This window comes from Canis lupus, chromosome 1 (assembly GCF_011100685.1).
Source record: "Canis lupus familiaris isolate Mischka breed German Shepherd chromosome 1, alternate assembly UU_Cfam_GSD_1.0, whole genome shotgun sequence".
NCBI lineage: Eukaryota > Metazoa > Chordata > Mammalia > Carnivora > Canidae > Canis > Canis lupus.
The window spans coordinates 74,265,414-74,291,114 of record NC_049222.1 but is presented as its reverse complement, the minus strand read 5'-3'; the positions used below and the strand labels follow the sequence as shown (position 1 = coordinate 74,291,114).

The 25,701-nt window shown below is 36.4% G+C and overlaps 1 protein-coding gene across 8 annotated transcripts in view; it reads left to right on the top strand.

Annotated features, from left to right (window-relative positions):
* Positions 1-25,701, top strand: part of NAA35 (N-alpha-acetyltransferase 35, NatC auxiliary subunit) — a 107,724-nt gene that overhangs the window by 59,337 nt on the left and 22,686 nt on the right. For all 8 annotated transcript variants that reach the window (XM_038526912.1, XM_038526919.1, XM_038526916.1 and 5 more), the window contains 3 exons: positions 15,707-15,885; positions 20,552-20,611; positions 24,949-25,055. In XM_038526912.1, coding sequence (XP_038382840.1) covers positions 15,707-15,885; positions 20,552-20,611; positions 24,949-25,055 — 346 coding nt within the window. The remainder of the gene's footprint in view (positions 1-15,706; positions 15,886-20,551; positions 20,612-24,948; positions 25,056-25,701) is intronic.

The window sequence follows — 25,701 nt, the reverse complement described above, 5'->3', positions numbered from 1 at the left end:
GTGGTATATCATAATGATTTCATATTCATATTACTCTTAATTAAAACACTTTTCTTCTTAAAAATCCGTACACACACAGTCCACATGTGTCATGTGTGGGTATAATCCAGAAGACTTCTGGTTTTTAGGTGGGAAACCGGTTTTGCTGCTTCTCCTCTCTACAACCAAATGAAAACTATAAAGAACACGAAAAACAGAATCCTCCCAACTTGCTAAAAAATAGGAAACCCTTATAATCTAGAAGAAAATAGAATGACTAAAAAATAATGACAATAAAATAAAAAGTGCTGGCAAACACAGTAGGAGCCTCCCAGATGAAGGAGAACATTAAGAATGGATTCCAAGATTTTTTGGGTGTAAACATTAGAGCAGACCAGTAAAGCACATGTTTTCCAAAGTAGTAAGTGTAATCTGAAGGACAAAATCAGGGATTCTTTTGGAATAATAGGTAAGAGTGGGGTATTGAAATCAGTCGTGGGAACCTGTCTGATTAGGGCTGCAACAGAGACCATGCAAATGTGCTAAAGATGTTACTCCTGCAAGATAGAGAGGATGCTAATTAACAGTCTATCAACTGGTAATCTTTGTTCAGTAAAGGAGATAGAAAAGTAGGTAACCTCTTTTGCTTGCTCACACAGGCACATCATATGGGGCTTAACTGCAAGTCAGTGAGCCTTCCTGTTAGTCTAGAATACTATTCTAACACCTCAGGCAAATTGACTTAGGAAGCATTCACTCAATATAATATTTAAAAAGCAACTGCACAGTATTTATACACAGATATTCTAGAAAATTAGTGAGCAAACAAAAACAAAAGGCAGATGAAAAACACCAGAGACATTTTTTCTGCACAATTTCAAAGAATATATTTTTTAAAAATTAAGGAACTTCTATAAAACGACCACAAGCGGAAATATTAAGAGTAAAGTAAGAAATAATAACAAAGTACCTGTGAGCAGGAAGGGTTTAGGTAAGGAAAAGAAAAAAAATCCTGAAACTGAACAGCTCGGGCGTCTGGGTGGCTCATTTGGTAAAAGTGTCTGCCTTTAGCTCTGTTCTTGATCCCGGGGTCCTGGAATGGAGCCCCACATCAGGCTCCCTGCTCAGTGGGGAGCCTCTGCCCTCTCCCTCTGCTGTTTCCCCTGCTGTGCACTTGCTTGCTCCCTGTCTCTGTCAAATAAATAAAATCTTTGGGGAAAAAAAAAAGGAAAGAACACCTCACTGAAAATAGTAAAAAGTATGCTACACAATGCTGAAAAGTTATAAAGGACATGGAGATCAGGACTGAGGAAAAAACTAGCAAAATGAAAGTGAATACAGATATCTGAAGTATTAGAAAATAATAGCCAAAGAGGATTCAATATACTCATAATTGGTATTACTTAAGAGGATAACCAAATAACAGAACAGGAAAAAAAATGTTTAACACTTCTAGAAAGAAGCAAACAATTAAATCTACAGGTTTAATTTGAAGGCTATAATGTGTCCAATGCAAAATTGATAAAGAAGTGTTAATTGTTAGGTATGTCCTAGTAAGTTTTACTTTAGATATAAAGCCACAATTATGTGTACATCCTGACTTCAGAGTCCTTCACGTCAGCATTGAACACATAAAGTAGAATGGTACCTAAAAGTTCTTGAGTAAAGAACTTTGTAATTCTTAAGTGATCTAAGAATTTTGTATCTCTTAAGTGACCAGTATTTTTACACTTGTAAGAACTCTGGAAATAATCTTTCTATGACTTTCCTGGCAAAAAAAAGATTGGAATAAAGAATGAAATTCATCTTACTGGGCACCTGGGTGGCTCAGCAGTTGAACGTCTGCCTTCAGCTAAGGGCGTGATCCCATGGTCCCAGGATCGAGTCCCACATTGGGCACCCTGCATGGATTTTGCTTCTGTTTCTGACTCTCTTTTTCTGTGTGTCTCATGAATAAATACATAAAATCTTCTGGGGAAAAAGAAAGAAAATTCAGCTTCCCAAGGTATAACTGGAAAAGTTATGACGTAAAGAATGAGCAGTAAGCATTAAATCCATTTCATTGTAGAACTGTACCAAAAACAGCTATGGAAATTGATTTAACTAAATATAACTTAAGTATCTTGAACCTTCACAACATAAAAGTAACCATTTAACAAAAGTCAAGAGATAAAAGACTTTTCATATTGCTTGTGTCCAAAGACCCTAGTTAAGAGGCAATAAATCTATCAGAAATATTAGATAAAAACATACAAAAGTAACTGATGATGATGGAGATAATTTAAATTTGGTGGGTCAAGGGAGGTGAAAATCATTGATTTTATGGGTGAAGAAATTAATAGATACCTGAATGAACCTTGGAGATACTCAGAAACTTATAGCTATAAAATTAAGAAAACATATTAATTATCAGAAAGAAAATGTAACCAGAGTAAACTGTAGTGAAAGAAAAAGTCACAAGCATTGCAAAGGAGAAAACACGTATTCTCTGTGAAGTGGGGACAAAAGTACAATCTTCTTGTTGTTCTTCCCTTCGGCTCTTAAAAAAATTCAGTCCTGAAGCCATGAAGTTGGCCTGAGCAAGCTGGGCATCTTTACTAGAGCAGGATGTTGGAGCTTGACCCAGGAATAGAATGGTATCCACAAACGGAATAGAGGTGGCTTGACACAGTGTGTTGCAACCTTGTGGATAGGAAGGATGTTGTCATAACAGGACATTCCTCAGGGCCATTAAAGCCTGTGTGGGGTGAGTGTATGTCCATTTTTAGACTGGTAGTGGAATGGGGAGGGCATCTGCAAAGAGGTGGGCCTGGAACAAGGTTTTGAAGGTAAAGTGGCTTGAGGAGGGCCTCATCATGAATGGCTAGATTCAGTGCTTCTCAAGTGAGGTGAGAAAGGAGTCTTTACAAGAGAGTAGCTGACCTTGGATGCCTTAGCCTAAGCAATATCAGGAGGGTGACCTCCTCAGAGCAACTTGGTGCTGTGTGTCAAAAGCCTAAATAGGATAGGAGGCAGTCTGTGGGAGAGCAGCCTACTGCAGAGTTTTATAGCCTAAAAGGCGTGTGGGAGCCCAGACAGGGTGAGGAGGGCATGTGAATGTGACCTGACCTGGAGTGCTAGAACCTGAGGCAGATAGAGGTATGTATACCTATCGAGGTAGCTATGTGTCTGGCTGTTGGAGACCATGCAAGGGAACAATGGCATCTGTATGGAGGGAGTTTCAGAGCTTATGCCTAGTGAGGAAAGTGTTTCTTTGGAGGGGTGCCCAAGTGTAGGATGTCAGAATAGAAGTGGGGTGAAGAGAGCCATCTGCACAGGAGGATAGCCCAGAATTGAATATCTGCTTAAGCAGCAAAATGAAGGTGTCAGAAAGGAAAGATGGCTCTGGCGAAAAAAGGAGAACCTTTTTTCAACCTGAGCGGAAACAGGTTGAGGAAAGGTATCTGTACATAAAGGTGATCTGGTGTGGAGTTTCAGAGCTCAAATGGGGTAAGGAGGCATCTCTAGAAGAGTGGCCTGGCATGAAGTGTAAGAGCCCAAACAAGGTAGGCATTATGATGACTTGGCATGTCAGAACCTAAATAAGGTGAGAGCACATCTATGTAAGGGAGGTAGATGTCACTGGTAGGAGATTGTAATGGGCTGAGTAATAGCCCTAAGCATCAAGGTCCTAACCTTATATGTAAGTAAGTAAGGATATTTTGATGAGATAATCTTAGATTATCTGGGTGGGCTCCAAGTGCTATTTAGGTATCCTCAAAAGAGAGGGAGAGATTGGTCACAGGTAAGAGGAGAAGATGATGTGAAGACCAAGGTAGAGATTGGCATGAGCAGGCCAAGGAATACCAATAGCCACAGAAACTGGAAGAAACAATGAACAAACTTTCTCTTAGAGCCTTTGAGTGGAGTGTTGCCCTTGATTTCAGCCCATGAAACTGATACCTAAACTTCGGGCTTTCAAAATTGTAATAAATGTCTATTGTTTTCATCCAGTTTGCGATAATTTGTTACAACAGCCTTAGAAACTATTACAAACATTGATTACATACAGTGGAATTGATCATATTTAAAAATGTGTTGAGAACCATGTGTGCCAATGTTTCTCAGGGAGTTATGCTAATTTCTAGAAAGGGAGAAAAGTAGATTGAACTCTACAGTATTGAATTGAAATTAAAGGTATGGGAATAAATTCAGTTTTTAATATGCATAGATTGATACAGAAATGTGTCATAACATTTTTTGGTTCTGTCATCTAGAGAACCTGGGAGCAGTGATACACCAATAGCAGTGAAAACACGTAACATCCAGACCTTACTTCCTAAAATCACTGTCCACTAAAATGACTAGGGAGTGGGAGTTGACCAAGATGGTGATGTTGGAGGCTCCTTTCCTCCCATGGACACACTACTAAATAAATGTGCAGCTACACACAATACTTCTCTCTGAATGAGATCTGAAAATTAGCTGAACAAGTGCTATACATCAGACAGATGGGAAAATACATTAAAACAGGAAAGGGGGGCGCCTGGGTGGCTGAGTCTGTTGAACGTTCAACTCTTGGTCTTGGCTCAAGTTGTGATCTCAAAGGTTGTGAAATTGAGCCCTGTGTGGGCTCAGTGCTCAGTGAGGAATCTGCTTTAAATTCTCTCCTTCTGCCCCTCTCCCCTGCAGTTGCATGAATGTGCTCTTTCTCCCTCTCTCTCTCTCTCTCTCATAAATAAATAAATCTTAGAACAAAAAAAAAAAGGTAGGGAAGGCTGAGACATAGTCTCATCATGACTCCCACCCCCAAAACAGCATAATACAATTGGAACAGAAACCCCAACTCCCAGCCTGTACCTGAAAAATAAAAAATTTGGACATCACATCTAGCACCCCAACTTTTAGGACTCCCTCTAGAGGGACAACCACCTAAAATACCTACCTCTGAAAGCCAACAGGTCTTATGTTGACAAGACCCACAAGACTATAGCAAACAAAGAAGCAATTCTTAATAGGTTTGTGAGATTTATTTGTACTCTTTAAAAGTTGCTACCTGAGGGCCAAGCTTCTAATTTAGTAGGCACGAGGGGCTGGCTAGGATCCTCCCCAGAGACCATGGAAGCTAGAGAATACCTTGCCCACCTACTCCCTCCAACCCACTCCAAGTCACCAGTATTTCCCTAGAAGGAGATTGTATGCATATCTGCATCCTAGCTTTTGCAGATACCACCTGAGGGACGAGACCCAGATTGCCTAGGTCTGTTAGTTAAAGGAGCTTCCATTCATGAGTCTAGCAAACAAAACAATTCTTAATGGACTATCGCTACAGGGCTCAGCACAGAATTAGTCTATCCCTGAAATAGGTTTATCTAGGTACTTTAAAGCTGCTGTCTTAACAATTTAGCAGGCATCCAGAGGCTGGCTGAGTTCTTCCCCAAAGACTGGGGAAACCAGCAGGCACCTCTTCTGCCACCTTCTCCCTCTAGCCTGCTTCAGTAATAAAAACCAGTTACCAGTATCTCCTGGGATGGCACTTGTACACATATCTGGTGCCCAGGCTTCTGCAGCTGCCACTTGGGGGACAAGCCTGTCTCTAATGTCAATGAGGTTGTATCTACATGTCCCACAGTAATGTAGCAAAGATACAGTTTTTTAAAGATTTTATTTATTTATTCATGAGAGAGACAGAGGCAGAGACATTGGCAGAGGGAGAAGCAGGCTCTCTACAGGGAGCCTGATGTGGGACTCAATCCTGGGACTCCGGGATCACACCCTGAGTGGAAGGCAGACACTCCACCACTGAGCCACCCAGCTGTCCCAAAGATAAAGTTTTTAATCGGTGTAGCAACTATACACCCAGGCTTAGCCATAAAGGGATTAGGCAGATATGCCTATCTTTCAGTTTTTTCCCTGAAGGCATCCTAACTACAGACATTCCCATCTACTGTGTGGGGATCCAGCTTCTAACCAGTTTGCATCTAGGTACTGACTGATTCTTCTCTTTGGGACACTGATGGGTCTTGGTACAGAGAAAAGTGATTTACCTAATTGATAGGTTAAAATAACAGTCACAAAGATTTTCATCATAGTGAGGATGCAATGCATGACTAAAGTAAGAATTTCAACAAGGACATAGAAAATAGATCAAATACCAAAAAGAAATCACAGAGCTGAAGAATACAATAACTGAAATGAAAAATTCAGTAGAGGCGTTCCAGACAGACTAGATCAAGTGGAAGAAAAGATAAACAAACTTGATAGGTCAGTGGAATTCATCCAGAGGAGCAGAAAGAAAAGAAAAAATTCAAAAAGTAAAGATAGCTTATGGGACTATGGGGCGCCATCATAAAAGCAGACCAGTGTATACATTCTAGGGATCCCAGAGAAGAGAAAGAGAGAAAGGAGCAGAAAGCTTGCTCACAAAAATAATAGCTGACTGAAAACTTTCCTAAGCTGGGGAAAGAAACAGACATCCGATCCAGGAAGCCTAGGAAGTACAGACAAGATAAACTCAAAGAGACCCACACCAAGACATACTATGATTAAATTGTCAAAAGTTAAAGACAAAGCATCTGGAAAGCAGCAAAAGAAAAGCAACTTGTTATGTGAAAGTGAACCCCCCTGAGGCTGTCAGTAGATTTTTGAGCAGAAACCTCGTTTGCCACATATATTCATATATTCAAAGTGATAAGCAAAAAACATGCCAACCAAGTACACTTTACCCAGCCAAGTTATTCAGGATTGAAGGAGAGAGTTTTCTAGAAAAGCAGAAGCTGAGGGAGTTCATCATCACCAGACCCACCCTCACAAGAAATGTTCAGGGGAGTTAAGATGAAATGAAAGGTTGCTAATTAGTAGCAGGAAAATGTGTAAAAGTATGTAATATTGGTAAAAGTAAATACATTCAGAAAACTCTAGTGTTATAATGGTGGTGAATAAATCAATTATGACTCTAGTATGAAAATTAAAAGATAAAAGGGGCACCTGGGTGGCTCAGTCACTTGAGCATCTGCCTTTGGCTCAGGTCATGATCCCAGGATCGAGCCTCATATCAGGCTCCCTGCTCAGTTGGAGTCTTCTTCTCCCTCTCCATCTCCCCCTGCTTATGCTCCGTCTCTCTTTCTGTCAAATGAGTAAATCTTTTTTTTTTTTTTTAAAGATGGAGATTATGACATCGTGAGCAAAATATGGGGGGGGGGGGGGAGAGGAAGCTTTTTTATGTGTTTGAAGTTATCAGCTTAAAATACTTAGTATGTTTTAATGCAAGTCTTGTAATCACAAAAGAAAAACAGTACAAATACAGAATGTAAAGAGAAAGTAATTCAGAGCATACTGCTATAGAAAATTGCCAAATAGCAATGAAAGAGAACAAGAGAAGGAAAAAGGAATTTACAAAATGATCAGTACAAAATTAACAAAATTAAAGGGAGTTGGTCAGTGTCTTGGTGGCTCAGTCCATTATGATTTTGGCTCAGTTCATGATCTTGGTAGTGAGATCAAGCCCTGCTGGGCATGGAGCCTGTTAAGATTATCTTTCTTCCTCTCCTTCTGCCCCTCCCCTCTCTCTAAAAAAAAAACAAAAACAAACAGTAAAAAGAAAAACCAAAATAGTAATAAGCCTATACCTATCAATTATTACTTTAAATATAAATGGATTAAAATCTCTAATTTAAAAAATAGATTATAGTTAAACATTTGTCCATTTTATTTATCTTTTCAAAAACCAGCTCTTCATTGATCTTTCCTTTTGGGGGGGAGGAGGGTCTCTGTTTATTTCCACTCTGATCTTTATTATTTCTTTCTTTCTGCTAACTTTAGGCTTAGTTTGTTCTTTTTCTAGTTCCTTGAGGTGTGTAAAGTTAGGTTGTGTATTTGAGATCTTTCTGATTTAATATATGAATTTTTCCTTATAAATTTCTCTCTCAGAAATGCTTTTGCAGTATCTTGTAGGTTTTGGTATATTGTGTTTCTATTTTCATTTGTTTCCAGGTATTTTTTTATTTGACCTATTGGTTGTTTAGTTTCCACATATTTGTAAATTTCCAGCTTTCTTCCTATTGATTTTTAGTTCATACTGTTGTGGTCAGAAAAGATAGTTGGTTGGTGTGGTTTGTCTTCCTAAATGTGCTAAGATTTGTTTGGTGACCTATTATTTGATCTGTCATGGAGAATGCTTCATACTCACTTAAGAAGAATGTGCATTCTGCTGCTGTTGTATGAAATGTTTTGTGTATTTCTTGTTAGGGTCTATTTATAGCTCACCTATACAGTTTCCTTACTGACTTTTTTTTTTTGGCCTGGATCATCTATCCATTGTTGAAGGTAGGTATTAAAGTCCCCTGTTGTTAATGTGTTGTCTGTTTCTCTGTTTAGATCTGTTAATACTTGTTTTATATATTTAGGTGTTCCTATGTTTGGTGCATAAATAATTATTTTCTTGATGAATTGATCCCTTTTTTATATATCGACAGTCTTTGTTTTTTATTATAGTCTTTGGCTTAAAGTCTATTTTGTGTGATATAACTATCCTTGCTTTCTTTTGGTCTCTCTTCACATGCTTAAACCTTTTTTTAGCATTATTTACAATAGCCAGTGTATAGGAATGACCTGTCTGTCCATAGATGAATAGATACAGAAAATGTGTATATTATATATATAATACTTATAAAATTCTACTATACCATATGGTTTAAAAAAAATAAAAGATGTTATTTGTGACAATGTGGATAAACCTGGAGAGCATTATACAAAGTTAAATAAACCCAAGAAACACAAATGCTGCATGGTATATATAACATATAAGTGCAGTCAAACCAGAAACTTGAATTCATAGGAACAATAAAAAGATGGTTGCTGGAGGCTTGGGGAAATAAGAAGAGGTTGGTAAAAGAGTATAAACTTTCAGTTATGAGGTTTGAACCTTAAAATGTATGAACATGGTAATTATAGGTTATAACACTGCACTGTGGCTCAGTTGATTAAGCATCTGCCATCAGCTCAGGTCATGATCTCAGGGTCCTGGGATGCAGCCCCACATCGGGCTCACTGCTCAGCAAGGAGCTGCTTCTCCCTTTCCCTCTGTCCCCACCTACTGCTTGTGTTCACATGCTTGCTTGCTCTCTCAAATAAGTAAATCTTTTAAAAACAAAAACCTCCAAAAACCTACTGCATGTGTAATTGAAATTTGCTGAGAAAATAGAACTTAAATGTTCTCACCAAAGGAAAAGAACAGTGAATATGTGAGGTGATAAATATATTAATCAACTTGATGGGAGTGTTATGTTTTCATGATGTATACATATATCAGATTATCACATTGTACACTTTAAACATCTTACAATCAATATATGTAGATATGCACATAATATTGTACAGCAAATTCTCATTGGTGATTATGAAAGAATATTCATTGAAGCCATGCGTTTTGCATTGAACAGTTTTGATTTAATGCCTTTTTGTAAGTGTTTTTTATTGTGAAATATATATGACATAAAATTTACTATATTAACCATTTTTAAGTGTACAATTGAGTGGCATCAAGTACATTCACATTATCATGTAACTCTCAGTATTATTCAGCTCTAGAACTTTTCATCTTCCTGAACTGAAACTTCATACTAGTTAAACAATAACTTCCCGTTTCCCCCTTATTCCTAGTAACCACTGTTGTACTTTTTGTCTATGAATTGGGCTATTCCTGGTACGTCATATAAGTGGGATCATGTAATATCTCCTTTTTGTCTGCCTTATTTCACATAAAATAATGTTAAACATTTTATAAAAGGAAATAATGTAGTCAAGAAGTGCAAAATCACTTAAATTCTTCGCAGCTTCATTGTTTTCCAGAATTCCTTCCAATTTCAGAACATCCAAAACTTTCAATAAATGTAACTGTAAATTGCCTATGTAACCTTGGGGAGAGATGTCTGAAGATGATATGTCATCTCTATCTCTTGATATACATTTCTGGATGTTTTTTTTTTCTTTTAAGATTTTTATTTATTTAGGGGATCCCTGGGTGGCTCAGCGGTTTAGCACCTGCCTTCAGCCTAGGGTGTGATTCTGGAGTCTCGGGATTGAGTCCCACGTCAGGCTCCTACATGGAGCCTGCTTCTCCCTCTGCTTCTCCCTTTAAAAAAAAAAAAAAAAAAAAAAAAAGATTTTATTTATTTATTCACGAGAGACACAGAGAGAGAGAGATAGAGAAGCCGAGACCCAGGCAGAGGGAGAAGCAGGCTCCATGCAGGGAGTCTGACATGGGACTCAACCCTGGGACTCTAGGATCACACCTTGGGCCGAAGGCAAGTGCTAAACAGCTGAGCCACCCAGGGATCCCCCATTTCTGGATCTTTATTTTGGCATCTAATCAATTTTAATAACTTAGTTTGCTGAGTTATAGTACATTGTTACTATACATCTTATATCCCAAGAACCTTGTACTTTTGTAGAACTTTTTTGCTGTTAATAATGACCAGTTGTTTAACACTCTAAACCAGTGTGCTGTTTAAAATGTTTTGAAATTTCAAATAATTATATAGTTTATTATTTTATTTTATTTTTTAATTTATTATTTTTTTAATTTTTATTTATTTATGATAGTCACACAGAGAGAGAGAGAGGCAGAGACACAGGCAGAGGGAGAAGCAGGCTCCATGCACCGGGAGCCTGACGTGGGATTCGATCCTGGGTCTCCAGGATCGCGCCCTGGGCCAAAGGCAGGCGCCAAACCACTGTGCCACCCAGGGATCCCTATTATTTTATTTTTAGAAGAGTGCTAGTGGGAGGGGAAAATCCTTATTTGGCATTCTTACTAAGGAGTATGTTTGAAGTATTTTAACTGGAAAACCAAGATAATTTTTTTATGCTTCGGCATAGTTGGAACTTCAAAAGAAATTCTAGGGCAGCCCTGGTGGTGCAGCGGTTTAGCGCAGCCTGCAGCCCAGGGCGTGATCCTGGAGACCCTGGATCAAATCCCACGTCAGGCTCTCTGCATGGAGCCTGCTTCTCTCTCTGCCTCTCTCTCTCTCTCTCTCTACATCTCTATGAATAAATAAATAAAATCTTTAAAAAATAAAAATAAAAAAACAAAAGAAAGTCTAGAAGTTATCTTGTTTGAACTGTGTGTCCAATTCATGAAAACCTGATTAAGCAAAGCTCACTCTGGGTAGAAAGTGATATGAATTTTCTTCTTTTCAGACTCATTTTGTAAGGGCTCTTTGGGTTATTTTAAAGATTATTTATTTATTTATTCATGAGAGACACAGAAGGAGAGAGAGGCAGAGACACAGGCAGAGAGAAGCAGGCTCCATGCAGGGAGCCCAACGTGGGACTCGATCCCGGGTCTCCAGGATCATGCCCCGGGCTGAAGGTGGCCCTAAACCACTGCCCTTCGGGTTATTTTAATAGAAGCCAGGCGAGGTAAATTGTGTGGTAGAGAAGATAAATGTAGGGTGGGGAAATGTTAGAGCAGTTTATTCCAGGAGGCATGTGAGTGTGGTAAAACTTCTTGTAAGGTTTCATAGTTTATGTTGTCATGAAACCAGATACAAACTCCTGCCTGGTTTTTAGCCCCTTTCCTGTACAATTATTCTCTGTTCTGAGCAACTTCTTCAGTCTCTCTTATCTCAGTTTTTCTGTTTGTCTCTGCTCAGGCAGGTTATTATGTCTTGTACAGGACAGTTACAGTGTTCTTATGTATGAGATTCAGCAACAGCTGAGACTTAAAAATAGTTACTAGGAATAACTTTAACCATTAACAAGGATTAGGTCCAGAGAGGTGTTTGTAGGGGGGTGATTTAAGTATATGTGGAGAATGGAGAGAAACATACAGATACCTTCTAACTTTATGCAGAGGGACTTTGTCCCCATTCTGTTTATATGCATATATTTTTACTTCCTAAGTTTGGAGAAATTATAATTTGGAAAATTGGAGCTCCTCATGGAAAAAAGCAAAGGGACCATATTCTGTCCTCTAGGCCTTTGATATGCTTAGAATATTTTTCCTGACCAGTGTTTTGCTAACTTATCATTTGAGTCTTTCCTTAGATTTCACTTATCAGTCTTTCATCTAATTTTTCCATGGATTAGATGGTCATGTTACATCCTGAGCTTATCCACAGTGAATTAAAGTTGCTTGTTGTATTTGTCTAGACTAGTGTTTCTCAACTGGGGCCTCCCAGGGACATTTGGCAATGTCTGGACCCATTTTTGGTTTTCATAGTTAAGGGGATGCTACTGGCATCTAGCGGGTGTAGGTCAAGAATGCTGCTTATAAACCCCTGTAGTCTGTAGGACAGCTGAATTCGTTTTACGTGTTAATGCTGTTTTATGTTGCTTTCTTTTTTTAATTTATTTCAGAGAGAGTGCCTGTGTGAGCAGGGGAAGGGGGAGAAGGAGAAGGAGAGAGAGAATCTCAAGCAGATTCTGTGCTAAGCATGGAGCCCAACTTGGGGCTCATTCCCACAACCCTGATCATGACCTGAGCCAAAATCAAGAGAGGCATAACCAATCAGGCAACCTTTTATGTTGCATGTTTAAATTCGTACAAAAATGTAGAATATATTTGATGCCCATTTCCCATTAATATTTACTTTTCATGGTAATATAGATTTTCATGAGTAGCTGTATCTTCTATTTATGGTTTATTTATTTATTTTTTTTTAAATTTTTTTTTCTTTATTTATTTATGATAGTCACAGAGAGAGAGAGAGAGAGAGAGGCAGAGACACAGGCAGAGGGAGAAGCAGGCTCCATGCACCGGGAGCCCGACGTGGGATTCGATCCCGGGTCTCCAGGATCGCGCCCTGGGCCAAAGGCAGGCGCCAAACCGCTGCGCCACCCAGGGATCCCTATTTATGGTTTAAAGCCTTAAGATATGTCTATTAAGAATAAGAGAATATTTCTGGGTAATACTTTTAGATGAAAATTAGAGTGCTTTCAGGGAAAATAAAGATAATATAGTATTTGAGTATTTAGATTCTGTGCATTTATCATTAAAGCCCAAAATGTATTCATATTGGTATGGTAAAGAAACTTCTTACAGAATCCTCATTGCAACACTTACCTTAAATGAAAGGTTATAAATCAGAAATTCAGACTGTTTTGTTATACTGGTAACAGTCTTTCATTTTATTTTGAGTATGAAATCTTGTCATTCACGAAACATGTATCCAGTGTCTTTTATGAGCCAGGCATTTAGGTGTTCAGGACACAAGCCAGTTCTTCTCTTTCAAAAGAGCTGAGGGAGAATTCATGTAATCTCACATGGATAGTGTAGCAGTATATATACACAGTACTCAGGGGGTTCCAAGCATAAGAGGGAATCCAAGCTATAGTAGGTCTCTCAGGCTAAGAATAGGTGTAGATTTTATAGGCAGAGCAAATAGTGAATAAATAAAGAGGCATAAGAGATCATGATACTTGTAAGTCAGTGGGCTTGGTTATAGCTTAGGTGCTTAGGAAGTGGAGCATGTTTAAAGGTGACTCAGAAAAAAGTTAAAACTGTGACTCTCATACAGATATAAAAATGAATATGTGTTAAGGATTTTGTTGAAGTCAGTGAAATAACTAGACATGAAGTTTTAAAACATTCAAAGTTAGGGAAGCTTGGGTGGCTCAGTCAGTTAAGCATCTGCTTTGGCTCAGGTCATGATCCAAGGGTCCTGGGATCAGACCTCATGTCAGGCTCTTTGGTTGTTGGGGAGCCTGCTTCTTGTTCTGCCCCTCCCCCTCGCTTGTGTATGTTCTCTCTCTTTTTCTCTCTCTTTGTCTTTCATTCTCTCACACTCTCTCTCAAATAAATAAAAATCTTTTAAAATTTTTCAAATTTACCTGGAGCATTGGAATACTGAAATTATACGTGGAGGCAAAACTCTTCTGTAGAGTTGGGAGGAAGTCAGGTGAATCTCTGCCAGGACAGAATTTGCATGTCTTCTGTTAGTTACCTAAAGTTTATAGATTTGTAAAATAGCTGCCTTGAATCAATCTGACAGTGCATAGTTTTTCGTTGGAGTACAGATTTTTTTTTTTCTATAGGAGTGGCAGGAATTTTAAAGTACCATCCAGTGCCTTAGCAGTGATCTTGTACTGTATAAAATAGGGAACCAACAAATTTTTGGATTAGTGGAATGAAATCACATTGTCATTTAGATAAAACAATTGAGATGGCAGTGTACAGAATTAAGGAGGGAGTATTCAGCTTAGGGGAATGAGTTAGGCTTTTGCAATGACAGTATAAGCGAAGGGGGGGTGGTCAGTGGATGTTAGGATGTAGAATACTTTTAAGACTTATGCACTGAATAAATCAGACAAGGAGGTTTCTGGCCTAAGCAATTGCAAGGGCTGTCGGTCATTTTATTGAGAAAGGGAATATAAGGAATATAAGGAGTAGCAGTGTTTGGGACAAGATAATGGTAGTTTTTAGACATGTGCCTTTTGAGATGATATAGGGTACCAAGGTAGAAATGTCCATTATGCAGTTAGAATTCCGGTTTGGAGCCCAGAAGGAGGATTCTGGGCTAATGATTTTAGCCTGGAAAGCATGAGTTAAATTGGAATTTGTATAAGAATACATAACTTCAACCAGGAAGGACTTAAGTACAGAGAAGAAGAAGAAGACCAAGAAGCTTAGGGGGCATCTTTATTTGTTTGATCTTTAGGAATAATTACATATGTCACAAGAGCATTATTATAATTTGGTTAAATACCAGTCTTTTCATTCTTAATAATGACACCTGCTTAACTTAACTTTTTTTAGCGGGGGGAGGATCTAAGGGAGAGAATCTTAAGCAGGCCCCACACCCAGAGTGGAGCCTGAGGCAGGGTTCACTCTGACAACCCTGATACCATGACGTGAGCTGAAATCAGGAGTTTGAATGCTTAACAGACTGAGCCATTCAGGCACCCCATACTTAGCTTAATTTTATCTTTCAGTAACATCTGAAGCCATTTTATTTATTTTTGGTTTATAGCCTCTTTGTAGTATAACAAGAGAACCTCAATTCCCAGATTCTTAATCACTTCTCATTTCATATACTTGTTCATTTTAGATTTCAAATTGAAAGAAACTTACTTTGGAGTCTTGCACTAGTGTGAAAAGTGAGGTCACAGTGGACAGAGTGTGGGAAAGAGGAGATCACCCTTAGGTCTCTTATAAAAGGTTATTTATATTTTAAAGCACTCTTCTATAATTAATGTCAGTACCAAATGTATTCCAGACTCATGAGGTTGGGGCATGGACTGTTCTCTGTTTTATGTTATTATGTAACTGAGTTTGAGTTGATTATACTGTTAAGTGATTGAAGGGAAGACATCCCATTTTACCTTTTTCTCTGCAATCTCATGGTTTTCTCATGAGATGGTTAATCTCATGGTTACAGCATTGCTTTTTTTTTTTTTTTAAGGAAATATATTCACTTTTTTGGTCCCACTTTTAGCTTATGGTTAATTTTGAGCAACCCCTTTCTGTCCCACTTTTAGCTTATGGTTAATTTTAGCAACCCCTTTCTGTCACTGTTATCAGTTCCATGTAGGTGGGAAGTACAACTTTTAGGCTATTAAATCTGTTTATCTCGTTTTTAAAATGCACATGTATAGATGTTTGTAAACTATAAAATTCATTTAGACAATACTGTGACAAGAATTTGAAGATGCTTTTGAAATTGGCGTTTCTCTTTTTATATTTCTTAGTATTTGAAATTTAAGATGCAGTGAAGCATTGAAAATCTTCCTTATTTTTCCTTTTTAGATCATCCAATTATGATGGGTTTTGAGCCCCTTGTTAACCAGAGGCTACTTCCACCTACCTTCCCTCGATATGCAAAAATAATTAAAAGGGAAGAAATGGTCAACTATTTTGCAAGATTGATAGATAGAATAAAAACTGTTTGTGAAGTGGTCAATTTAACAAATTTGCATTGTATCCTGGTAAGTACAAATCTCTCTTCTGGAATATGATTTTGATTGAACAACAGAATAGTTTATCACTTTTTAGAAGCTGTCTCAGGTAAATAATATTGCTTACTTATTTTCCTTGATAGCCGGGAATTAAGTGTTGTATGTGTGTTGTCTATTTGTTTCTATTTAATCTTCTTAAGGATTGTATATTATCCATCTTAGAGATTAAAAAAACTAAAGTTTAGATAATTCACCCAAGTTTTAAGAATGGGGATTTAAACCCTGGATTCTGTCTTCAAAACTTTTTATACATAAATATGCGTGTGGGTGTGTGTGGGTGTGTACACATATATAGGCATATCCATATATACATAAACACATAAATGTATACTTTTATACAAAAAAATAGATCATGTTGTTTGTAGCCTGCTTCTATCACTAATCTCTGTATCATGAATATCTTTCTTTTTATGTCAATGAGTACACATTTTTCTACATTATTTAAATAGCTACATGATATTCAATTGTAAGCATATATCACAGTTTTTTTCTAGTCCATTCATATGGAATTACGTTTAGGTCATTTTCAGTGTTTTACTGTTATAAACTACTAAAATGAGCATCTCTGTAGGTGAACCTTCATATTGTCTGCTTCCTTCTTCCTTAAGGTAAATTCCCAAACCATGAAGTTGCTGGGTGAAAGAGTATATACATTTTTACATATGTTTTAATATATTTTATTTAAATTCAATTTGCCATTTTTACATATTTTTGGTTACTTTTCTGCATAGATTAAAGTACAAAAAAGCAATGTCTATAAAGGTTACGAAGGTAGAAGATATGCAAAATAATAGTGTTGTTATTTAGACATAATTACACTAATTTATTTCATACAATTTTATATAGCGGCAGATAATTCCCAGCCCATGTCATTTTCTATGTGAGGTTTTCCTTGCTGGTTCCAGGTTGCTTCTGTACCTGGATTCCTTGAGCTGATGAAATACCTTGCTTACATTCCTAGAATTTGAGCATCAGACTGAGATGTAGATGGTCAACAAAGATTTGTGCTTTTGTTTGTGCTCTTTCTTGTAATAACTTTATTTTGCCTTCTAATTCTTTGTCATTTAAGCCCAGCTTAAGTCTTCATTCCTTAGTGAAACTTTCATGATTGTATCTTTATTACCTCATTTCTGTTTGCTTTCTTTTTGGTAGTTTTGTTCTTATTCTGTCTTAAGAACCATAGAATCTTAAAGATAGGAAAGATCATAGACATAACCTAGTTCATTTTGCAGTTCATTGTACAGCTAAACAAAGTAAGAATTAGAGGGCTTGTTACCAAATTTAGATGATTGGTTAGTGGCATATGTGGAATTAGAATAGAGCTTTTAATCTTATGTCACATTCTTTTTGGATTCTTAATTGTTACATGAATATATATTTGTATTCAGATTAATTGTAGGATTTTAGAAGACCATCAGTGTGAATTGGAATAAGAAAAAATAATGCAACAGTTGGAATTTTCTCTTTTGGCAGAGGGTTATGGATTGCCTTGTCAGGGAGGTGAATGCTGAATGACACACACAATAAATAGAGGGGGCTGGGAGAGCCTGACCTGGACTGCCAGCACTGAACATAAAGAGGGCATAGAAGGGGAAGAGTCTGGATCCCTGGAACAGTTGGGACAGGAATAGGTGGTGGTAGTGGGGGAATGTGGCTAAGGCCAAGAATTGAGAAGATTAAAGTTAGAGAAGAGAGGGGACCAAATATTTGATGGTTTTGTATAAGAAACCTGTTACGATTAGGATAAAGTGCCAGATTATAAGGTGTGCTTATATCCAAGATAAATCATCTCTGGAAAATTGGGAATGGACATGAGCACACACACTGAAAAAGAAGTAAACAGGAAAAATGTACAATCTTACTAGTAATTGAAGAAATACAATTTATAACAACTTGATTGAAAAGTACAGTAATACTTAATCTTGGAGGGAAATAGTTGTTCTACTGTACTTCTGTGGCTGTGCCTCTCAAAAGTCTTAAAAATGTATATAGCCTGATCCAGCAACTCCCATTCTAGAGATTTAGCATTAAGAAAATCATCTAAGATATATGCAAAGATGAACTAAAGAGGTATTTGGTTCATCATCATTTGTAATCTTGAAAAACTAAAAACAGGAACGCCTGGGTGGCTCAGCAGTTGAGCGTCTGCCTTCGGGTCCGGGTGTGATCTTGGAGTTACGGGATTGAGTCCCACATTGGGCTCCCTGCATGGAGCCTGCTTTTCCCTCTGCCTATGTCTCTGCCTCTCTCTTTCTGTGTCTCTCATGAATAAATAAAATCTTAAAAAAAAAAAAAAAAAGAAAAACTGAAAACAGTTTAAATGCCCACTACTGACACTACCATCCTATATATAGTATGTGTAGAATATATGCCATACTGACATTACAAAGCATGTTAGAGGAAAATACTGACACAGGGAAATGTTTATGGATGTCAAATTATGTTTCAGAATATATTATCTATTTTATACATTGTCACACAGAGAAGTATTTATCAGAAACAGGCAAATTCAATTTTAAAAAGATTGGAATAACAAATACCAAAATGTCAGTTATGACTCTATAGTTTATGCTCTGCATGTTTATGCATTTTCACGTTCAAACTTCATGCAAGATCAATATGGGTGGGGCAATTAAGAAACTGAATTAGGGGATCCCTGGGTGGCTCAGTGGTTTGGCGCCTGCCTTTGGCCCGGGGCGCGATCCTGGAGTCCCGGGATCCAGTCCCGCATCGGGCTCCCGGCATGGAGCCTGCTTCTCCCTCTGCCTGTGTCTCTGCCTCTCTCTCTCTCTCTGTGTGTCTATCATAAATAAATAAATAAATAAATAAATAAATAAATAAATAAATAAATAAATAAATAAATAAATAAATAAATAAATAAATAAATCTTAAGGAAAAAAAAAAAAGAAACTGAATTAACAATTTGCAGCCATATAGAGACGACATGGTGTAAGGGACCACAGTAGACATAGGGAGATAAATTAAGAAACCATACTGCAGTCCAAGGGAGAGAGGATGGTAACTTGAGTTAGAAGGATGGCAGGGAGATGATGTGGCTTGTCAGAGTTCAAACTGTGTATGAACAAAAATTGATAGCTTGTTGTTGTTGAATTAAATATGGGGCATGAGAGAGCTCTCAGGAAGGTCTCTGAATTTCCAACTGGCAAATCTTGATACGTTGTGATGCTGTTCAAACGGGGAAACTCTCAAAGACCTTTAGTCAGCTGAGAGTCGTAGTGAAGCTGAATTTGAGGTGCCTTTGAGATATGCAGAGATATTGAATAGATACTATATGGATAGAGTTTAGAAATCTGTGCTAGATATGTAATTTGGATATATCAAAGCATGAGTGTGGAGAAGATTGTAAGGGAAAAAGCATATAGCTTGAGAAAAGAAAATAATCTGGAACTAAACTTTGAACCCCAGAGCAGACCCGAGAAGTGGCCACAAAGGAAGAAACTCATGAAAGGTTTTATTTTACCAGAATGAAGTCCTGTCAAATACTGCTGAGAAGTCAGATGAAAGAAGTGAATAAGGTCACAACAAATGTTGGTTTGATGTGGTATTAGAGGACCGTGATGCCTAGAGCAAAAAACTAGACTAGCATGTGTTGATGACGGAGGGGCCTTTGGATAGAGACGACGGTTCAGTCAACTCTTTCAGAAAGTCTGGCTGAGAAGGGAACAGTGGAGAGAGAAATGTGGAGCATGTAACAGTTTCTTTTTCAAACTGGAGGAAATTGACTACATAAATATAAATGGGAGGATCTGGAATAAAGGGAGAACTTAAATATCTAGATAAGGATGGATTATTGACAATGTGTAATGTTCCTGAAAAGAATAGAAGGAATGGAGTCTGTAATACAAATAGAGGGCTTCCGTTGTTGAAGTGGGCAAGCAAAGAAGCAGAGTACAAATGTTAGATAACGTTTAGAGCCAGAAGTGGAGGGATTTCCTGTTGGTAGATGACTTAATTTTTTTTGCAATGTTAAGTGGGAGGACATCTATACTAGAGAACATTTACTTTGAGAAGTGTGAGCAGAGTATAAAAGTTAATTGTGAAAAAAGTGAATTGTCTAGAGAAATTTGATAAGTTTTAGAAGAGCCCTCATTTAAATTGAGGATCATGAGTCTGGAAAATACAGAAAAATATGAAAATAATAACTACTATAATCTACTGAAGTTAACATTGTAGTATATTTTCTTACCTTTTTTCTTTTATCTATGTATAAACCCATATATAGTTTTCTAAGCATATCTTGGATGTCAGAAGAATCAGGAACAGTTACATAAATCCACTTGGCCTGGTTACTTGGTATTTATTTCTGTGAAGTAGGAAGTAAACCTCTGCTGTCAGCAAATTATTATTAATGCTATTATTTTCATAGTGTGCAAATTTAATATTGGTATCCACACAGTTGTACTTTTGGTCAATTAATAAAAAGTCTCAAAAATCATCCATTGTCCCATTGATACAATTAAGACAATTCCTATAGAAATGATCCTTAGCGCTTTGTCCTATTTTAACTCTGGTAGTATATGATTTTCAGAATTCTGACAAAAATGACGTGCTATATACAAACATTTCCAGCTTTTATTAAATCTGTTAATGACATTATTTTTTCTCTGTGTATCAGGATTTTTTCTGTGAATTTAGTGAACAATCACCTTGTGTTCTTTCAAGATCTCTATTGCAAGTGAGTTCTATTTAGTATTGTAATACTTTTTTAAACATCAAATTTTATATGTTAACATTGTTTTATTGATTGCTGGAACAAAAGTAGATGCTTTTAAAGGATATTCAACAGTTAATGTTACATTTTTGTGATTAGAAGTATTGTAGGCATTCATCAAGATCATATCCTGGGCTGTAAAACAAACCTTAATTTAAAACGATTAAAATCATACAAAGTATGCTCTCTATTTTGGACTTAAACTGGTAAATCAATAACAAAGATTTTTGGAATTTTCAGTATATTTGGAAATTAACACATTTCTAAGCAAAACTCGTGAGCCAAAGAGGAGATCTTGAGGATAATTACAAAATATTTTGAACTGAATGAAAATGAAAATATAACCTACAGAATCTTTGGGATATAATTGAGGAAGTGCTTTGAGGAAAATTTACAAAATTAAATGTTTATATGAGAAAAAGAAGGTGGTCACCAGTGGGATTGGAGTTTGGGGAGGATGGGTGACATAGGTGAAGGGGATTAAGAGGTACAGACTTCCAGTTATAAAATAAATAAGTCACAGGGATGAAGAGTACCTCATGGGACTATAGTCAAAAATATTGTAATGAATTTGGTGACGATGGTTAACTACACTTACCATGGTGAGAATTTTACAGTGTATAAAATTATTGAATCACTGTGTTATACACCTGAAACTAATTATAATACTGTATGTTAGCTATACTTGAGTTAAAATTTTAAAAGAAAAGCCTGAATAATTTAAGCTTCTACTTAAAAAAAAAAAAAAAAAAAAACAAATGAAACTCAAAGCAAGCAGAAGAAAGGAAATACCAAAGATAAAAGCAGAAATCAGTAAAATAGGAAACATTGATAAACAGTAAAGAAAATTGATGTAACCAAAAACTTAGTTCTTTTGAAAATATCAATAAAGGGGCTCCTGACTGGCTCAGTTAGAAGAGCATGTGACTCTTGATCTCCCGTTGAATTCAAGCCCCCTGCTGGGTGTAGAGACTACTTAAATAAACAATACTTTAAAAATAACTGAGCCTTTAAAAAACAAAAAAAAAAATCAATAAAATTGAAGAACCTCTAACCAGATAGAACAAGAAATAAAGAAGGTACAGATGAGCAGTATCAGAAATGAAAAAGAGTATTATTACTACAGTCCCCAAAAGGATATATGGGAAATATTCTAAACAACTCTTATGTCCATAAATTCAAAAACAGAGATGAAATGGACCAGTTTCTTGAAGGACACTACCAAAACTCACAAAGATATAACTTGAATGATCTTGTATCTATTAAAGAAATTGAATTCAGAATTCATAGCTTAAAACTTTCCAACAAAGAAAATTCCAGGTCAATTCTATACAATCTCTTCCGGAAAATAGAAGAAACAACAATACTTATAAGTCAGCAATATCTCAGTAGCAAAACCCAACAAAGACATTAAAGCATGGAAAATTGTAGACATATTATGAGCATAGATAGAACAACCTTAAAGTATTATCATATTCAAATTCAGCAGTATATAAAAAAAGATAATATATCATGACCAAGTTGGTTTTATCCCAAGAATGCAAGCCTGGTTCAACATTCAAAAATCAGTTGGTGTAATCCACCATACAATCTAAAGTCTCAGCAGATTGAAGAAAAGCATTTGACATAATTCAACACCCATTCATGATAAAAACTCTCAGCAAAACTAGGAATAGAAAAAAACTTCCTTAACCTGATAAAGGGTATGTACAAAAAGTCTGTAGCTAACATCATACTTAATGATGAAAGATTAAATCCTTTTCTCCTAAGATGGGGAGTAAAGAGTCCCACTCTTATTCAACATCGTACAGATAGTTCATGACTTAAGAGGGTTCAACTTATGATTATAAACTTTATGGATGATATGAAAGCACTATACATTTAGTAGAAACCATGCCCCATATTTTGAATTTTGATGTTTTCCTGGGCTAGCATTATGCAGTGTAATACTCTGTTATGATGCTGGTCATGACTAGCGAGCCACAACTCCCACTCAGCTACATGATCACAAGGGTAAACAGATATAACCATTCTGCTTTTCACTTTCACTATATTATTCAATAAATTACAGAAGATATTCACACTTCATTATCAAATAAGCTATGTGTCAGATGATTTTGCCCCCAGTAGGCCAATTTAAGTGCTCTGAGCATGTTTAAAGTAGGCTAGGCTAGGTATGATATTCAATATGTTAGATGTATTAAATAAATTCATTGCAACGTAGATTATTTTCAACTTACACTGGGTTTATTGGGACATAGTTGAGGGAGAGCTGTATTGGCAATTTTAGCCAGTGAAAAAAGGCAGGAAAAAAACCATACAGTTGAAAAAGGAAAAAATACTTTTTTTACAGACATTATTTTCTATATAAAATGTCAAGGAATCTACAAAGATGTTCCTAGACCAGATGGGTGCATTTAAGAAGAACACAGGAGATGAGATCAATATACGAAAAGCAGTTGTATTTCTATATATTTGTAATGAACAATGGGAAAACAAAAATTTAAAAACAGTACTATGTACAACACAAAAAACTAAATACTTAGGTAGAAACTAACACCTATTTATAGAACCTGTATGCTAAAAAACTATGAAGTACTGGTTAAAGAAAACAAAAACCTAAATAAATGAAAAGATATATCTGGTTTATGGATTGGAAGACTTAATATTTCTAAAAAGTTAGTTCTTCCCAAAATTGATCTACAGATACAGAGCAGTCTCAATCAAAATCATAGCAGGATTTTTGTAGATGTCAAAGACTGATTCTAAAATTTATAAGGAAAGGCAGAGGAACTAGAATAGCCAAAACAGTGGTGCAAAAAAGAGCAAAGTTGGGGAACTCAACTACATGACTGCAGGAGAGGTATGGTGTTGGCAAAATGGATCTGTGGAACCAAGAGGAAAGCCAATAAGTCTTATCCTTTAATCAGTCCTTTATTATATAGTACTGTGTTATATATTTCTTTATTAGTTAACATGATCAACTGATCAGTTATTAAATGATCAGTTATTTTTGTCAAAACACAAAGGCAAATCAGTGGAGAAATGGTATCCTTTTCAACAGTGGTCCAAGAACATTTGGACAGACATAGGCAAAAAAAGTTGACTCAGAATGCATCATAAATCTAAAATATAATACTATAAAACTTTTACAAGAAAGGATAGGAGAAAATCTTTGTGACTTTAGAAAACAGAATACTTAGGTATGACATTAAAAACAATTCATAAAAATGATAAATTGATCAATTTAAAACTAATTCTGTGGAAGACCTTGTTAAGAAAATGAAAAGAGACTACAGAGTGGGAGAAAATATTTGCAAATCCATGTGAGGCAAAAGACTTGTATTATACAAAGAACTCTGTGAACACAGCAGTAAGAACAGACAACCCAGTTTTTAATGGGCAGCAAATTTGAACACTTCAGTATGAAAACATACTGAACATAATTGGATTAGGGATATGCAAATTAAACCACAGTAAAATAACACTACCCACTTTTTGTGATATCTTTTAAGAAGAAAAACTGACAATACTAAGTGCTGGTGGTAAGGATGTATTTACTGATAGGAATGTGAACTGCTACAGCCACTTTGTAAAACAATTTGTCAGATTCTTATAAAATTAAATATACAGATCCTACTCCTGCTTGATGTTTGCCTAACAAGTGAAATCCTATGATCTCCTGGAAACTTGTATGTAAATGTTTATACCTGTTTGGTTCATGATCACCCAAAACTGGAAACAATCCAAATGTGTTAGGAAATCAAGAAAGGCATAATATGGTAATTTTCTCCCTTGTTCATGGAGAAAATTAAATGTAAATTATTATTAAATAATACTTTAAATTTAATTATGAAGTCTATTTTTCCAGTTTCAGAAAGTGTGTATGTATTCCCAGATGTTCATTAGAGAAAGATGATCAATTAATACTGATAGCTATTTCCTGTTTCATAATTTATGAATCACCCTCTTTCTTATGTATTAGCTTATTTGACATATTCAGACTGGTCAGTTCATTTTGACTAGTTTACTATCACTACCCTTGACTTGGGAAATATTTTTTCTTGGACATTTGTTTATTTTCTTTCATCAGAATATATCTTAAATATGGGTTAATAAGTAATACCCATGTTAGAAATAGTGATTTATTTATTGATTGATTTCCATCAGGTTTTTATATTTTAATCTCTTCTGTATTCTCCAGTATTTATAAGAAGTGTGTTCATGTCACAGTAATGACAGTTATATATGTACAGTATGTCAAGTTGTGACAGCATTACTAATACATAATTTATTTTAAGACCACTTTCTTGGTGGATAACAAAAAAGTTTTTGGAACCCATCTCATGCAAGACATGGTGAAGGATGCACTTCGGTCTTTTGTCAGTCCTCCGGTGCTCTCCCCAAAGTAAGTACTATAAGACTTTTTTATGGCATATGTATTTCTTAAAAGCTCCAATTCTCTGTGCTCCTTTATAGCCAAAGCATAAAAACTGCTGTAATCAAATCCTCATATAAAAACCAAAAAACTGGGATCCCTGGGTGGCGCAGCGGTTTGGCGCCTGCCTTTGGCCCAGGGCGCGATCCTGGAGACCCGGGATCGAATCCCACGTCGGGCTCCTGGTGCATGGAGCCTGCTTCTCCCTCTGCCTGTTGTGTCTCTGCCTCTCTCTCTCTCTGTATGACTATCATAAATAAATTAAAAAAAAATGTTTAAAAATAAAAAAAATAATAAAATAAACTAAGGTTTTTGTGAGGTTGACATTAGGCCCAGTATGAGAAGAAAACCTTGGAAAGAATTCTCAAATTCAGTAAGTTGCATTGATTCTTACTGCGTGCAAAGCAGTGTGTCAAGTAAGCACTTTGGGAATAATTCTAAAAAAAGCAAAATAAGGTCTCTTTTCAATGATATGAGGCTGGATAAAAATTAAAAATGCAAAAAATTGATCCTTAAATTAACAGAGCAGTGGCACCACTAGAAACATACTGCCATAAGAGGCTGGAAAGGATTTTATGCAGCAAGAAATCATCATCTGTGTTTGCATTTTGGAAAA